Source organism: Haliotis rufescens, unplaced genomic scaffold, assembly GCF_023055435.1.
Source record: "Haliotis rufescens isolate VD_foot unplaced genomic scaffold, xgHalRufe1.0.p SCAF_5, whole genome shotgun sequence".
Lineage (NCBI taxonomy): Eukaryota > Metazoa > Mollusca > Gastropoda > Lepetellida > Haliotidae > Haliotis > Haliotis rufescens.
The window spans coordinates 30,153,311-30,172,025 of record NW_025964223.1 but is presented as its reverse complement, the minus strand read 5'-3'; the positions used below and the strand labels follow the sequence as shown (position 1 = coordinate 30,172,025).

General features: G+C 39.1%; 1 protein-coding gene across 2 annotated transcripts in view; it reads left to right on the top strand.

The window, feature by feature from the left end:
* The window catches only part of LOC124122159 (M-phase phosphoprotein 8-like), a 112,501-nt gene that overhangs the window by 43,040 nt on the left and 50,746 nt on the right, over positions 1 to 18,715 (top strand). For both annotated transcript variants that reach the window (XM_046485283.2, XM_046485284.2), the window contains exons 3-6: positions 1,121 to 1,930; positions 15,720 to 16,362; positions 16,618 to 16,679; positions 16,820 to 16,862. In XM_046485283.2, coding sequence (XP_046341239.1) covers positions 1,121 to 1,930; positions 15,720 to 16,362; positions 16,618 to 16,679; positions 16,820 to 16,862 — 1,558 coding nt within the window. The remainder of the gene's footprint in view (positions 1 to 1,120; positions 1,931 to 15,719; positions 16,363 to 16,617; positions 16,680 to 16,819; positions 16,863 to 18,715) is intronic.

The following is an 18,715-nucleotide window of genomic DNA, read 5'->3' as shown; positions in this document are numbered from 1 at the left end:
AAGGCTATAGTAAATTTTATCCATTATTAATCAATATTGATGATTCTTTTAATACGAATCATGGCGATCGTTGAATCACTTCATCATTTTGACATAAAAAATTCCCTCTGTAGTAGCAGTATAGGTATATAAATCTGGCTCTGGTGGAAGTAGTCCAGAACCCCCATCATCTATACTACTTATGGAGACTTAATAATGTAATGCCATGTATGCAATACTTTGGCATGTGTTTTGTGAAGATTGAAAGTCAAGGTCACTCTGTGTGCACACCAGCTTGAGTATGTATGATTGGAATTTGATAAAGTGTAGCACAAACAGTCTCTTGGTCAAAGAAGTGGTGCACAGGTGGCCCAGTCATCTAAGGCGCCACGATTCGTAGTTGCCTCCCTTGGGGACGCCATAAAAGTATGATCATGGGTTTGAATCCTGGTTTGCATTAAATTTATTCTGCTAATGTTTTTGTTCCAAATGGTAATCGTTGTTAGACCTGACTCACCTTGGACTTTCCTCCCACATCAAGCTCACACTCCATGATACAACTGAATACTAGCCAAGACTCACTCACTCACTCACTCACTCACTCACTCACTAACTCAGTAATTAGCACTGATAGGTGTAAGAATGGACATAGCAACAGGCAAATTGAAGCCAGCTAGGCAATTTGCCCCGATTTGTTCATCATAATAAAGAAGTTGACATCCATATTTTCTCTTCCTTATGTGAATCACTTCTAAATGCTTTTCAAAGACCTGAACAAATTATTTGTCTTTTTTTTTAAGGACTAGAAAACTACTTGATAGTATGATTAGTATGTCATTGTTTTCGGGCATGTTTATGAGGTGTCCATTTGGTAAAGACAACAATGGACCAAAAGACAAAAGAAACCAAATCAATGGATCATACTGACCACCTTGTTTTTCTAGTTGGCTCTTGTAAAAGCAACACACAATTGTCACTATTGTGAAAACAATAACAGACATATTCACAAATGGTAGTTATTTGTATATTAACAGTGTATTCAGCTGCTACATTTCGGACATGCCACCTCATTATTGGCCATAATTGATAACTCAGTGTATTTTCTTGGTTGCATGTTTCAACCAGGTTCTAATTGTTTCAGGCTCTGATGGCAGGACGCGAAGTTTCATTGGAAGACGAGTGTTCTGATTGTCGGTTGCAGCCCATTGTCACCAGCAAGGAACCTGTCATGCCCATTTTCTCCCCTCCACCTGTCCCAATAGACACATCACCACAGACAACATGTACCCTGAAGGACACCTTCTGGAAGGACTTGGAAGAGGGACGGATCAATCTGTTTAATACTGACATGTACTCAAAGGTGAAGGGCCAAGGCCGAGCTTCAAGACCTAAATCGTTCAAGACTCACGGAGAGAGGGGAGAAGAGAAAAGGGAGATGCTTGAAGGAGATGGGACAGAAGGGAGCAGGAAACAGAGTCATGGCAAAACAAAAAAGGGCAAACAACACAAATCAGGCAAGGATGGATCTAAATCAATTGGTGGTAAGACTAGCACATGTCAAGGCCAGTTAAAGGTGACAGAGACCTGTGGGACTGATGGAGTTGAGAGGACATCATCTTGCACAACTGACCTCAGTGAAACCAGTAGTGACAGTTCTGATGTTATCATGGCCCATGTCATTTCTGTCTCCACACCATCGCCACCTGTTTTGAGCTGTGTGGAAGACTACAGTGATGACAGCAGTAGGGACTTCAGTGACCACAGATACAGTTCTCCAGCCGACATTACTGGATCTCTCTCACAGTCTCCGAACTGTTCCCAGGAAGCAAAATTCCAGTCGATATCTACTGACTTTTCCCAGGAAGCAGTTTCAGAGGATACAGGCATCTGCATGGATAGTAGTGACCTCCTGAGCCCACAACGTGAGATAAAGGATATCAAGTTAGTCGTGGTGAGTGCTGTTCCAGATCTGTGCATATATACAAGCAAATAGAGTCAATATATCTCTTTTTCATTTTACCTGACCCAAAGATGGTTAACACATGCAGTTCTCATTTCATTCATGGCATGTTATCTTGGTCAAAACACAAGGCTGGTGGTGGCAGGCTTGGCAAAATCAGAACACAGTTAACAGTATTAATGTAAAGAGTTTTTCTTATCTCACATTTTCAAACATTTTCTATTCAAAGTAAATTAAATCAAATTTAGCTTTTAGCTTCAAGTGCCTCAGTGTCTCAATTTCTACTTTCTCAGCCATATAAATGTGATAAATCAATTCTGTTGTCAACTATATAAGCAAACCCATATAGCATGCAGAGTGATGCATTAGGCATGTTAAGATTTTGTCAGAATTTGGCAACCACCGCCACCACATGCACTGTACAGTGCACAGATTTCATAAAAAGTATATATCCTTTATAGCCATGTGGAATATTGTTGAGACCTTGTTCCGTCATTTCAAGGATCAGAATTATCTTCAAGGTCATAGCTTGAAAAATAATTTGTTATCCGTCCATCTCAGGAAGCGTTTATGGTAGGTCAATTAAACTTGGTATATGTCATTGTGTGTAATAGTAGGGCAGGGCAACCATTTATGGTTGTGAGTGACTATGTTTAAGTTAATACAAGTCTTGTTCACAGTGGAGGTTACACTTAACATGTTTAAAGTATGGGTGCCATTTCAATTATTATTTCCACTAATATGTCTTATGCATGTAGTAGTTATGTAATTGATTAACACTAACTGTGACCTACTTTCAAAGAGTATTACATGGTTGGGATACCAGGTAAGAATAGGTCCCCAGAACCTATGCTGGTTATTAGAGGTGACCATTGGATCGGAAGGTCAGGTTCTGGGATTGCATGTCATCATACCCTGACGGCATGGATCGTTGTCTCACAATATTGATCACTGAATTGTCTGAATTATTTTCAGTCTACCATACTGAGTGCAGTGTTAAACAACAAACAAACAATGAGTTGCAATTGCTAAAACAAATTGTTACACTGAATTCCACTAAGGGGTCAGTCACACATTCAGGATTTATACTGCCGTCCTTGATAGGACAATTCCCGATTAAAATTTGTCAATACTCTGATCAAAATCCTGTGATTCACAAATTTGTAAAAACATGTATTAAATTACGACAACAATCAGATATTGTTCAGGAAGTTTCCCGATTCAGACGTTTCCAGACGAATTCGTCAATCTCAATCATTCACAATCCAAATTTGATCCGATTTGTATCTTCGACTTGGTAAAAAATGACGGAATCTGTCCAGACAGCGTCCTGATTCTCCCGAATGTGATCTGACAGAGATCAGACAGTGACCGGACAGTGAACCAACAAACACGCTTCGCATTCGGCAAGATCTGGACGCAATCTGGACACAATTGACAAGAAACGTCAATGAACAATTTTTCCAAATCATGCCTGTTCATCACGATAGCACCCGATGCACAGACCACCGTCCAGACAACACGGGACATTGTTACGATTTTGATCCGATACAGCAGAATCTGTCATGACATAGTCACGATTATAATCCGACTAGACAAAATCGGCTGAGTTTCCCAAATGTTATGGGATGCGCCATACTGTCAGGAGTGCTTGGCTGACCTCAATGGACCTTTCCCAATCCATAGGACTCTGTTACGAATGTATGTGACTGCGTTCAGACAATGATAGGACGTTCCAGATCATTGAGGATAGTAATCCGACTTTTTCACTTTTCGTGTTGTAGCCCTGTCTGATCTCAAATGGGAGTCATAATCGGCACTGTGTGAACACATCCTTAGGAACATAATATTTGGCCTTTACAATGCTTTATGCTGTATAGCCTTTTGGAAGGTGCTTGAAATCCTTGCTACTGATATGATTATTGAAGATCAAATTCACTCTCAAGGTCATATATTATGTTCACAATAATTAAGTAAATGTTCTCTCCAGATATCACTCTCCTTCTTAGGGGCGGTGGGGTAGCTCAGTGGTTAAAGTTTTCGCTTGTCACATAGAGGGCCCAGGTTGGATTTCCCACATGTGTACAATGTGTGAAGCCCATAATTCTTTCAAATACCTTACCTCTGTTACATCATGGCCTATATTTTTGTAATTTGGTTAACATCACACTAAAAAAATCTTTAGATTTTAAAGAGACATCCTCTTCATTGTCAGTCATCCCAATCAGTTGTTAGGAATACCGTATATCATGCCAAATGTCACATGAGCATGTCCTGAGAAGGGAAATCATCACTTCTTTCTTTTGAGTGTGTGTTTTGGTGTGTGGGTGTGGGCACGCTCACTAAGCCTGACTCCTGAAACATTTTCAGTGTATTTTAGCACATGTCTTTGAGTTCAAAATCAGTGCTAATGTATGTTAGGCAATCAACTTGTATATGTCGTATTTATCTTGCGTATCAATTTAAGTAGGTGGTATTTCAAACATATTTTTGGGTGCATTGACTCCCCCTCACTGTCTCCCTGGGATGTAGCCATGTAGTTGTCGTAGGAGACCCTCATCTCCAGGGTCTTCTCTGTGAAACAGAGCTCTACACACTCTCATTGAGATGCTCAACTTGGGACGCTGTCTCCGATTCATGCTTTACACTGGACAAAATATCATCCATTCTAAACAATCCAAAACTTGGAAATACCACCATTCCAAATGGAAATATGACCTTTCCAAAATTTGTCAAGGTCATATTTCCAAGCTTGGATTTGTTTGGATATGTTTGGATACAACATGTCATAATCATATCTGTTAAACGTTGTACAACTTTTGACCTTATGTGAGATTAGTAATGACATGAAAGTAAATAATGAAGAGTATTTTGGCACTATTTACCACGAAAAGACCAAATCATGAGCAAATTTAACTAAAAGAATTTCTGTCATTTAAAGTGGCTACTCTTTATATTTAATTTCTTATCTTCCTTGTCTATAATCATATGACATTGACTATGAACTTTGAACAATTAAACAAATATTTTGTTTTCCCATACCAACTTACGGTTGTCGTAGAACAAAGACCATTTCGAGAATAGAGGGCCTCATTATTATAATTTGAACTAATATACATATGTACATAATAGTACTAGGTATAAATGAATTTTGATAAGTGTTCGTACAAGAATATGAACTTCGAATTATCTCGGAATTATGCGCAACACATAGGGCTGGAAATTTTATAATTGGTCTGGAACTATCTGACGGTAATTCAAAACAGGGAACAAGATTTCGTCAATTGAATCATTGAGCCAGGAATGCAACAATTTAAATGCTGACAAAATGAATAAACATATCTGGAACAGAGTAGACTGTTCATGCGGACAATTATATGCTACGTCTATTGCCAATAAAGTTTATCACCCCATGTTATAGCATTTGTTTCATATAAAAGATAGAAGCCAAATAAATGGGACAATTAGTTGTTATGAATTAGCTTTACCTCTGTGACATATTACGCAACTAAATGTGAATATGTTTATCAAATAATCAATTACAGTAATTATCCTAGTGTCCTTATTTATACACAATTTAATTACGTATTGGGGTACAATATATAATACACATATACTCGGAATGATTTCTTATTTTGTCAATTTAATCATAACCCAAATCATACAAATCGAACATGTGAAAAAAAAAGTAGTGACTAACTTTATGAACAAGGGTATAAATACTCAATTGTATCTTTAAATCCTAATAGTATAACAATAAATCCTGTGTATTTACTGAGCATATTTAGATACATCCGGATCTACGACCGCAGTCATATAATCAATCAAGGAAAGTATATTAGTAGTAGAGTGTGTTTATTACGGTAAAGGGGCCACCAGCCCATTATACATGAAACTTGACATAATAAGCGCTGAAGCGCCATATAATATGATGACAGTTTCTGTTTATGCAAATATTAAATGATGGACATCCATATTATGCAAAAGATTTACTACGTTTCTTTAAAGCTAAAAAGATAAATTTAGCCAAATTATTTATGACCGTGATTTTCCGTGATGTGAATAATAAAATAAGCTTATTGTTCGATGGGAATTTAAAATAAAATTCTAGAATAAGACTTTCTCTTAAGTCCTGATAAAATGGACATTCAAGACAAAAATGTAGTTCTGATTCAATATTAGGTATTACACTAAAGGGAGAAAGGCGATTCTTACGGCCAAGTTTGAGACGTCGACCGTACTCAATCATTAGGTCGTGGTTGGAACAGCGGAACTTGCATAACGCTATGCAATAAGCTTTTACATTAATTACATTAAAATAATTTCTTCGCTTAACTGCACCTCAATTTGTCTGTACATTTCAAGTTTAGAATATTTACCAAGGTCTGATAGCCAATTTTGAACGTCTATGTCAATACATCTTTGTTTAAACACGACTAGAAATTGTTGGACATTGACAACACGCTGCTCCATCCATACCTGTCCAAAACCATAAGTGAACAATAGGTTTTTTACTTTTAGTGCCCAGCAATCTATATTTTTCTCTGCTAAACTATACTGATATCTATAAACATTGTACAATATTATATTTTCCCTTTGACCTATGCACCTCATCCAATATTTAACTATCTTAATGTGTTTATTGACATTCAAAGAGTACCTGCCAAGCTCACCACGAGCTACAATGTTCGGATTCGAGACAGAAAGTCTGAGTATTTGTTAACAAAACTTATCCTGAACATGAAGAATATTAGGCGAAGAGTGAAAACCCCAAACTTCGGCTCCATATAGCAAAACAGGTACAATTTTTACATCAAAAATATGCAATAAGACCTTAAGTGGTAAACTATAAAAATCCTTAATTGATGATCTAGCTAATGATAACACTTTCCATGCCTGTTCAGCTAATATTTTCTGTGTAATATACCAACTGCCAGAACTCAAAAAATGAACGCCCAAGTATTTATACGATTTAACATTTTCTAGGTTTTCTCTACCCAAATAAAATTTCTCATATTTCCTCAATCTGCCAGCTTTTCTAAATACAATAACTTTACTTTTATCAGTATTTATTTTAAGCTTCCATTTCTGACAATAGGAATCTAGTTTGTTAATTCGCCTTTGCAATCCCAATGGTGTACTGTCAAACAAAACAATGTCGTCTGCAAAAAGCAAAATAAACAACTCAATAAACATGATAAAGTCTAAACTTATACATCTTTGACCGTCTAGGGCTAGAAATTCCACCAAATCATTGATAAAGAAAGAAAACAAAAAGGGAGATAACTGGCACCCTTGACGTACGCCAAATGCACAATCAAAGAATGGAGTGTAACCCTTTTCAAGCGAGACACATGACTTTACTTTTGCATACATATTTCTTAATAAATTATACATTCTGCCTTTGACATTACTAGACCAGAGTTTGAATAAAAGACTTGTCCTGTCTACAGAGTCAAAAGCTGCTTTCAGGTCAATGAAGGCACAGTAAAGGCGACCCTTATACAACGAGAGATATTTATTGATAACTGTGTGTAAAATAAAGATATTATCAGTAGTTTGGAATCCACGTCTAAAACCTGCTTGTTCTGGAGTGAAAAACTGTTCCTGCTCTGCCCATCTATACAACCTATTACTAATAACTTTAGCAAGAATCTTCCCAGAAACTTCCAATAATGTAATAGGAGGATAATTAGCTGGTAGACTAGAACTGCCCTTCTTATGCAAGGGTAATATAACACCTAACGTCCAGTCAGACGGATACGTGCCCGAATATAAAATTGCATTAAACAGAAACTGTAGCATATATATACACTGTTCTGGGGCATTCTTGAAAAACTTGATACTAATACCACTGAAACCTGGGGCTTTACCAGACTGCATACCAGATATAACATCAGTAACCTCCTGGATAGATATTTCCTTGTCAAGGAAGTCATCATCTACCGTTGATAAAACAAGATTTTTATCAATAGAATCAACATAAGATTTTACAACATCATAGAACTCAACTTCAGTCTGGGAAATTTGATATATTAGATTGAATTAAAAATGTGCTATCGCTAAAACAAAATATTCCGTTATCCACGTAAGCCTAAACCTGGGAGAAATAAAGTTCTGTTCTGTTCTGAAGACGCTGTCATGATTAGTTGGGGCCAGTCTAGACTGTCCAATCAACGTGAATATACAAACCGTGATGTTACTTGACCAGTTGATGACACCTGTCAAACTCAAAGTGCCCCTGGTCCTCCACCCACCATGTGTAATACTTTAGCGCACTTGATTGTTTTATTTGCAGTTATATCACTGTTAGGCTGAGTGATGAGAGAATACATTTTGTTGTTTTTGTTAACGATCATTTCCCTTTTCAACATGGTAACCTAATAAGTGACAAACTTTTTTATCATGATGAAATGGAACATATTAAATTAATCAGAGGGACAGACGATCGCATTTTTCGCATAAATGTCATGCTCGCATTAATTTCATGATTTACTGAAGATGTTTGGGTAAGGGAAGTAATCTTGTCTCCCCTTGCAATTGAATTCAATCGGGCGAGCAGTTCCGAGATCGCAGCTTGACTGTTTGGTACGGCTGAAAGGCGGCATCCATGTTGTTCAAGCTCCGCTGATCACGGGGCCTCATTTGTCCGTATTCTGCTTAAGAGCCGGGATGCGCATGAAACACGGGTGTCAAAACGAATATATTTACCAATTATATGTACGGTCAATTAGCCAGTTCAAGAGACAATACCCTGGTTCTACCACCTTTAGGTGTAATTACGTCGCATGCCCCTGGTTCACGGTTCGTCTGATCTCCTGTCATAAAACCACGATGTTTATTTACCTGGAGCCTCAGACAGCGCCGACTTCCTGTGTACATGTGTACATGTACGTACATGGCAATAAATGGTTTGACAGTTGTTTGATGGAATCAGTCAATAATTATTGACACAGTGATGTAATTAAAATTTGTCACTATTCACAACTCCTATTTTGATTTTTCTATTGTTCAGCTGTATTTTCGATCAGTTTTATATGTATAAAAAATCTTCTCTAGTATTTATAAACCAAACCTAAAAACATTATATAACAACAATTGTGTTTTTAAAACGTAAGTTTTCTATTAAAACAACCATGCAAGTAAGATTTCAGCCGTAATATTACTTTAGTTACTCCACAGATTACACATCTTATATGCTGCAAATACAGCGAATGTAATGCTACTACGTCACAGCTGCCTCGATAATTAAGGGCTGGAATGTTTTTGTGAAGGCAGTTAGAGCAGACAAATTTTCCCCCTCGCTGTATAATGACGGTCGCTAACCATATATATGTATTTTTCGTGTTTTTGGCTTGATTTGATTGTCCTTTGGTGGAAACAAATGTTCAGTTGTGAAAGCAAACCCTTTTCCCCTGAACGTTAAAAGACAGGAGACTTTGATTTTGTCTGAAATATTAACGTTGAAGTCATTTATATATTCGGAAATCCATATTATGGTAAATATTTATTAAATGTATGTCCTGTTTTGTAGATGTGTATATATTATTATGTTAATATGGACAATGGTAAAATTCATTACACATTACAGTTTAAGTGCTATTCACAAATGTATGTAAATCTGCTTCGTGATGAATGAAGCATGGCAATAAATGTATGCATCTGATTCTTCATTTGTTCTGTATTCTTTGATGAGAATGAGTTTCGTTAATGATGATCACTCTCACAGATTATTTGATAAGAGGATAGGACTTTAACTGGAGAATAGTTATGAAAAAAATATATATAAGTATGGGCGGTCTGTGCACATGTGGTGAAACTGATACCTCATTGATTTGATAATCGGGACTTGGAAATCATAGTCTGTCATTAAATTGATTTTAAAATAAATGGTTTTGACTGTAGTACGTCCTGACATGATAATATTATGTTGTAAACAACTTATCTTATCTTATGTTAAGTAAAACAATTATTGATAACTATCGAATTCCAATTGTTCAATGAACACAATTATTCAAAGCTCTGGCGTGAGACAACAATAAATTAGATGTTACCAAAGATTGTCCATTTTATGATCTTAGGCACATGCCGGCGCACTGACATCTAGACGATTGTCTGTTTTATAATTAAATGGCAGCTGCCATCCAGCCGAATACTTAATCTTGAGACCTATTATTGTCTTGTCGAGTCAAGTGCGGGTCTCTCTCTCACCTTAGGGAGAATTCGACTGTAAAAGCCCCTCGCTAGACAGACAAGTAGTGAATGTTTGAGATAAGTTTATTATTTATTATGTATAGTTTAAACTCAATAGATAATTCATAGTCTTTTTATTGTTCAAATTACCAATAAAACATATTTTAACTTGTTCCTTCTAAACATACTTCCAAACAATTCCAAACCATTCCAAGTCATTCCAAACATTTCCTGTGTTGGAAATATGTTTTGAAATGTTGCCAATCCAATTTTGGATTTTCCGTAAAGATCGATCCTTCCAAGCTTTGGAAAGGTTGGAATGAGCGATCTTTCCAAAGCAATCCAACGTTCATTCCAAATTGGAATGGACGCTCATTGGTCTTGTGTTACCATCCTCAATGCAACAACTAGACGTTCTTCGGAGGGTTTGCAACACCATGATCGTCCCTATGTTACGGGACCCCCTGCCTCACACCCATGATTGGAATCTGCTGTTAGCATACCAACAGGATGATTGTCAGTGGTGTAGAGAGAATCTATCTTCTGCTGCCTAACTTACGACATCCTGCACCTCCCGAGTCATTCGAAGTCATTTGTCATGCCAATCACACTCTTTTTCGCACTAAGACGGATGACAAGTTGCCGGATTACCGACACCACTCATGACTCACTGTTTTCTCAATTACCAGATATTGACCAGGGTTTTACCTTGACTTACAAAACTGGGGGTCCAGGGTTCCCTTAATAATTAATGCTTAGGGTCCTTGCAGAAAATATGAGGTCCTGTAAAGTAATGAAATGGTCTAGTGTACTGTATATTTTGATAATAACTTAAGTGCCTGGAATGGATCAATGATCATGTGGACAGTGGTCATGATTGATGAATGGAATGACAGACGCCCATAGCTGCTCTTGATGCACTGTAGGCACAATGAATATTATTGTGTGTCCCTTGGGATGCAGTATATTCTTTTTATGTGTCCTATCTCAACATATGTGTGTACTGGATGCACATTTTTGTGCGTCTCATAGAATCCTGTATTGACAATGTCGGGGATACCCCTACTGTTTCCTCCACCCGACCAACATTTCTTCATGGGTGCGTCCGGCACTCTCAGGGTTGGAGCTACAGTCCAGGGGACATGGTCAGATCACAACAGGGATCTTCACATCAACTGTCATGAAATGTTGGTGATTTACCACGCACTCAGCGCATGGACAAACAAGTTGTGTCACTCATTTGTACTGGCTGCTTCCGATAAACAATGTTTGTTGATGGAGACTATACGTTTATTCATCTTGGTGGACTCGATCGATTGCAGATGGTTTGTCCCAGAAGAACAAAGTGGTATCGACTGAGTGGTCTCTACATCCCAAAGTCTTCAAGTGGATAACGACGACTTGGGACACTCAACATCTCGTCTTGTTTGTAACAAATCTAACAACAAGCTCTCTGTCAATGTCGGTCCAGTACCAGACCTGCAGGCTCTATATGTGCATGCTCTACAAAGGATGTTTGCTTGTGCATTTCCTCCATGGCTGCTAGTATACCGAGTCCTTAGAAAATTGTAGGACTCGGACTGTGGAGTCTTCCTCACAGTGTTCGAAATAATTTTAGAACCAAAAAAGACAGTCGGGTCGGTGACCCATAAGAGTTGCCTGACCATCTTCTAGTTCCCTGCCCGCTTTCAGACATAATAAATATTGAAAAATCACCAAAACTAAGAGACAAATTACATCTTGATTCAGTTGAAATAAAGCAAACAATTACTTGTGAATTGAAGGAGTTGAAAAATTTAATATGTAAGTAGTCTTAAATGGATCTGCCAGACAGTCTGGCAGGTAGAGGATAATATCATGCAACCTGACAGAAAAGATACCACCCAAGGGCAGGCGGGCAGGCAGTTATTTCGGACACTACTTCCTAATAGCTTCAGCATGGCCAAACAGGATATGGTTTCCCAGGTTGTTCCAAATCCTTATGGTAGATCCACTTCCACTACCAGGAACACCTTTAGAATACAGTACCACAACTTCTTGTGAGGACAATGTCTGCTGTTTTCTCGAAGACAAGCAACCAGTTTTTGTGAGAATCTGTCGGACGCGAACTCGCGATTTTCGGATTGTTAGCCTGACAGCTAACCGACTGAGCTACGTCCACACTGTGAAACAAAATGCAAATTTACCTAGTCATGCCTACGATGTTACGGAACTGAACGAAAATGGTGGAAAAGGTGACGGACACTTACGAAGGTTACGGGTAGGCATGTTGTCTCGTGACTTTAGGCTAAAGACACTTACGAATGATCCTGATGCCATTTGGCACACGCGTCCCATTCCGTAATCTACAAGATACCGAGTGGCGAGAAATGATTCGATATGGCGCGAACTGTAAACGGCTCCCGGCGTCAAGACGTCGAACTCTCGAGTACGCATGAATGACATGGTATTTAATAATTTGTCAGGTGGATTTTGTGACAGAAACGTGTGGTAGGGACCACCGTAAGGATGATGTGGATAATAGTAACAGAGGGAGGCATGAGCATGAGCATGAGCATGCCTAGTGACGACACAACGGTGAGTTCGCTTTTGAATCAGTACTGAAAAAATGTAGCCGGTGAAAGTGGCTTGTGTGAATGTTCCTGGACAGCTTCCAGTAGCCAAAGTATTCGACATTAAACCATTTCATCCTTTTTACTCGACGTTTTTGTGTGAAGAAAATTTGGAGCCGCTATAGAATTTATAATAGCCACTAAACGGGTAAATCTACCTAACCCTAATGATAGTAAAGGGGGTCCAAGGGCTAGGGATAGAGTTCTGGTAATCTAAAAGCCACTAAACGGGTACCTAAACCTAATGATCGAAAAGGGGTGATTGATCGTGAAGGGGATCCAAGGGCTGAGGATAGAGTTCGGGGTAACCTACCCTAACACTGGCGACATTTGGATGTGTACAGCGCCAATATATTATCCCTAATAAACTGCATTCTTGTGCATACTAATAAAAATCAATGAACAGAAAAAATAATATATGTATATTAGTTCCCATTTATGACCATTTTAGCCGCTTGAATTACGAGAAAAACAAAATAAAAGATATATAAAAAATAAAAGTGCTTTCGTAAACTAGCGCTTGCTATAAAATGCACCGCCGCAGGCTATATTTAGTTAACAAATATTCAAAACTCTCAACACCGCTGGGCGTATTCAGTGACATTGAGTGTGGAGATGATAGATCACTGGGAGGAGCTTATGCACACTCCATGACCCCTGACGTCATAGGGCATTGTTTTGCCGGTGTGACTTGCAACAAAATACTACACATTACGTCATAGGGTATTGTCACATGTTTGAAAAGTTTGTGGTACTGTATTCTAAAGGTAGGCCCACTACCACTATGCCCCGATCAGATGTATTCCATGTCAGCTTGCATAATCTTCACCTACAAGCCTGGAAACTCTCACAGTGAAGATGCAGGCTTCTGGTTTCTCCATGTCTGCCTCAGATGCTGTGGCATGGTCTTCATCCTCCACAATCTGAGACAACTGATGACACAAGTTCAGTTAGTGGCAGAGAAGACTGGGAGTGGAACACATGGATGTAACTGTCCCCATGGTGGCAGATTCTTGCTCCATCACCGACAGGAGAAGGAATTTTTACATGGAATGAATGACGGATACTGATCAGCTCCAGCTTCGGTCCTTGAACATTCGGCACTCACCCTGACATTAACTGACTCTTGCAGGCATTTCAGATGGAAGATATGTTTATACATGTGTCTTGTGCGAGCACTGAAATATTATCTCAACGCTACACAAGGACATCGTCGACACATGAAACAACTTTTCATCTCCTTCAAGCCTACTACTAATATCACCCAGACTATTGTTGCAGGCTGGTTGAAAACACCATCTCGGAAAGCTACTGTCAAGCAGAACTCTCTCCGCCTATCTGGTGTGACATGAGATCTGCGCCTTATCATTATCATGGAATTTCGTCTCTGCTGAACAAGACATTGCTAGCTGTCATTGGGGGTCCTAAAATATGTTTACGAATTTCTATCTGCATGAGAGATACCGGCATCTACAGATTCTATTCTTTCTGGGCTGCCAGGACCATAGTTTCCCAGTAGAATTCCAGTGAATACAACCAAATGGGCATTTTGATCATTATGTCGGTCTAGGGTGGCTCAGATCATAAGGTTACCAGCAGGCTTCACCCCAGAATATCTGGATGTGTTCTATGGTTCAAGAGAAGTGACAACAGCATAAGAGGTCATCAGCATAGGATGTGACATGAACGCAACCGAAATATAGAAGTGACATCATGTAACCAGATGTGATGTCATTGGAACCAGAAGAGATCATCTATAGAAACAGAATTAATATCAACACAACCAGAAATGACGTCACAAGACCCAGAGGCGACATCATAGACCGGAATAGATGGGAATGCCAATATGGCAGTATTTACAGTGCAGGTATCAAGGTATTGGTGATTTTCTTATCGTTTCTATGTGTTCAAGTTTCAATTACTGTCAGCAATCCTGGAGTACTATATGCTAGATCCCACCAAATCCTCATTGGTATTCTGGCTATGATGTAATAGAAGTAAGGTATTCAAAGGAAATATCAAACAATAGTCATCATTGTGTATAATTCAAAGAATACTACCTCTATTACATGAACAAGTAATCCCATCCACCTCCCCGATATAGGGATGTACTGATTGGAAAGAAGTGACGTTTTTCCTGTCCATGCATGTTCTGTGGCATTGGGCATGACATGCGGTATTCCTAATAACTGATTAGGATATGATGTCATTTACTGGGCTGGAAATGATCACTGATCCCATTTTAGTATCACACTGGAATGTGTGCTAGCATGTAATGCTTTCTGGTACCTTCTAGAAATGGTGAAGAGAGACTAGTCACTGGGGGCTACGTATGGGCTGTAGGGTGAGTGATTTAACTGTACAGCCCAGACTTGGCCCCCAGTGACTATTTCCTGTTCTGGCAAATGAAATCTGTCCTATGTTGAAGACGCTTCCAGGATGACGAGGACATAAGGCTGCCACAGAGGTGGGGTTAGAGGGCTGATCTGTGGATTTCTATAAAAGTGGTATTAAAAGCTTGAAGGACAAATGGAATAAGTGTATTGAGGTGAATGGAGATTATATTGAAAAATAAAAGTGCAAAATATATTCTGCGACTTGGTCTTATATTGAAGTTGCAAAACTTATTGAACGCCCCTCGTATCTCATACATGCATCCCCTGGGGTTTGGGGTGGACTGGGTTGGACCTTCACTGTTGGCATGTAACATGTTTTTCAGTGTCCTGTCGGAAGTGAAAGTCTATATTGTCTGGGTGAGCAGCGTGCTGATCTGGTGAGACGACTTTCTCTTTGGACAGGACACTAAAAATCATGCTTTTATATATTAGCTCTATGAACTTACTCAGCATTCACCTGTTGAAGGAGCAAGAAGTATCTCTAAAACTCCTGACAAAGAATAAAAGAAGTTGCAGTCCATAAAAAGTGTCATGTATTCAGTTTTCATATACCATATGAAGATCTTTTTCTTTTTTCAGAGATCGCATTCTGAACCCAAGAATGACAGTTTTCAAACAGAAATGGAGAAAACCTACAAAGAAAAGGAATTGTCTATTAATAGTGAAAAGACAACTAGAGTAGAAGAGATCACAAAAACAGTAACTGATGTAAAGAAAACAGTGACACAGATTTCTGAGTATAAAAGTTGTAAGAAAACTGAAGTGCATGGAGATATTGTATTGGAAGGACACATAGTTCCAGAGAAAAAGTTTAAGCATGATCCTGAAAGTTTAAAACAAAAACATCGACACAAATCCACATGTTCGAACAAGGAGAGCAGTAGCAGGGACAGTGTCTATAGTGTTCCTTTAAAGACTGTTATATCCGCCTGTGCCAAGAATGGCAAAGAGAATCTGGGTGATAAACATGTAGCAAATATTTTCACTGGTCTGTCAAATGTACTCCTTCCAAGCAGCAAGCCAAGGGGACTCACTGTTGGCCGACTGATGGACCCAAGGATGGAAACAAGTACAAGCCAAGGCAACAACACCTGTGACACTGCCAAAGTGACTATGAAGCGCAAGGAGTGTAATCCCACTGACTTTGCCCAGCCTCTTGAAAAGATCCTGAACAGTTCACTTCTACCTATAATACCTGACAACAAAACAACTTTGGACAAAGGTGAGCATGGCCTTTGTGGTTACAGAAATGCTTTACCACAATGCCTTGATACTGAACAAGATCGACTTACCTACCAACCTACCAAAACACCAGCCCACCAGAAATCCATCCACCCACCCATCCATCCAACCTAAGACTCATCCACTCAACGACCCATGCACCTACCCACCTTTGTCTTACTTTTCACATATTATGGTAAGAGGAGGAATTGTATTATAAACATCATTACCTGATAAGGTTCTGTTTGCGTTGTAGGTGTGGACCTATCATTTGACATTGACCTGGATGACATTGACCTTGATGAGCTGGAGAAGCAGGTATGTAGTGTGTCCTGCAGACAGGGCTGAACTCAACCTGTGCATTCTAACAACATGGATGAATATGTCTTCTAGAAACTGTAGAACGTTAGGATGTTGGATTGTGTGTGTATACACTGATCAGAACATTTCCCTTACAGCTAACACTCTCGCCAAGTGCTCAGCCAATGGAGCTCAGTGATGGTAGGTTACCTCTTCATTTCTTTTTACCCCCGACATATAATGACGGGGGAATATAGCCATCAGTATGTCCGTCTGTCCATCCGTCCGTCCGTTTGTCCGTCCGTCCGTCCGTCCATCTGTAATCATCGTTTGTCCGGAGCATATTTCCTTAACCGTACAACCTAGCTTCCCAAAACTTGGTACACTTACCAATCAGGCTCAGTAGTAGTGCCTTTTGCTATGTCGAGATTTTTAGAATTTTATATTTTTGTCGTTTCCATGGAAATATGATGAACTTAGGAAATTTGAGGGTAGTGCTCTTGTCCGGACCATATCTCCCGAACCATACAACTTAGCTTCTCAAAAGATTTTACACCTATCAAGCAGATTATGTAGTGGTGCCTTTGCTATTAACAGATTTTTTCTTTTTTTTTCTTTTTTCAATTTAAATTGAAAATTGATGAACTTAGGGTAATGTTCTCGTCTGGAGCATATCTTCTAAACCATGCGATAGAGATTCACCAAACTTTATGCACATATCAATCATGTTCACTAGTAGTGCAGTTTGTTATTTATAGATTTTAATCTTTTTAAGATTAAAAAGATTTCCTTGCCAATCTAAATACATTTGAAGGTACACACAGTTTACCGACATGCCACGTCGGGGGATATGTCATCTTCGGATGACTCTTGTTATAGAAAGGCAGGATTATGGAACTACCATTGACCTGACACTCTAGTTAGCAACCCAATGTAAATTGAGATGCTTGGAGGTTTTGTCAGAATTTGACTACTGCCACCAAACTTTGTTTTCAAACCAAGTGGTCCTGGGACAGCTCAGGGATATCATGCATCATGTCCAGTATGATTCCTACAAATACAAAACCTCTATTACACACAATTGCCAAGAATCCTATATTTAGGTTGTTATCACACTATAGAAATATTTCTAGATTTTCAACAGAAGTTCTCTTCACTGTCAGCTGTCCATAATAAGTTGTGCAAGTAATAGTATCTTGCTTCCCAAGCCTCATGTGCATATGTGAGGTGGGAAGCCAACACTTCTTTCTTGTTTGTGCTAGTGTCAATATCTAAAATAATTGAGTTGTCATATTTCATTTTTTTGTAGTTTTGACACTATATTCAACTGTATCTTCAGTTAACATATTCTAGTAAGACTAGATAATTATAATCCTGCCATACAACTGAAGAAGATTATTATGAATTTACATATAACCTATTAAACCTATTAAAGTACCTGTAGGTTTTGGGTCAAGATGGCATCTCTAAAAGTGTGGGTTCATTTTCACAAGAGGCCACAGGTGTGTGAGGAGAGCAAGTGTCTGTGTAGAATACATTTCCACAAGCTTGGACAGCTAGGGTATCGTACCATGGCCATGGTAGGCCAGTAGCCGTAGGTCCAACTGAAGAAAGCCTTCACGCTGTTGATGTAGAGCATGCTACATATGGGAGCTGTGCATGCTCGCTGGAGTTTGGAAGACTGGACTCAGAGCTGTTGTCCACCACGGACTCCACAGATATCACGCATGTTCAGCTATACAGGCTCGTTTGAGGTAAGAAACTGGAGCATGGAACAGTTTCCCACCACCTACATAACGACCATCACGGGCACTGCTCAAAGAATAAAAAACATCCCCAAGCATCCTGTTCGTGCTACAATCACCATCATGACCAGAATGATGATCACGACAGCCAGAGAACTGGTCAGGCACCGGGACAGTGTACCATATGGCAGTGCTCACCGGACTGCACGCTTACATCGAGAGAAGTTGTTTTTTTCACCCTGAGCTGTACGCTGATGGAACCAGATCATCACATTCCACATTGGATCCACCCAGACGGGGCACGACTAC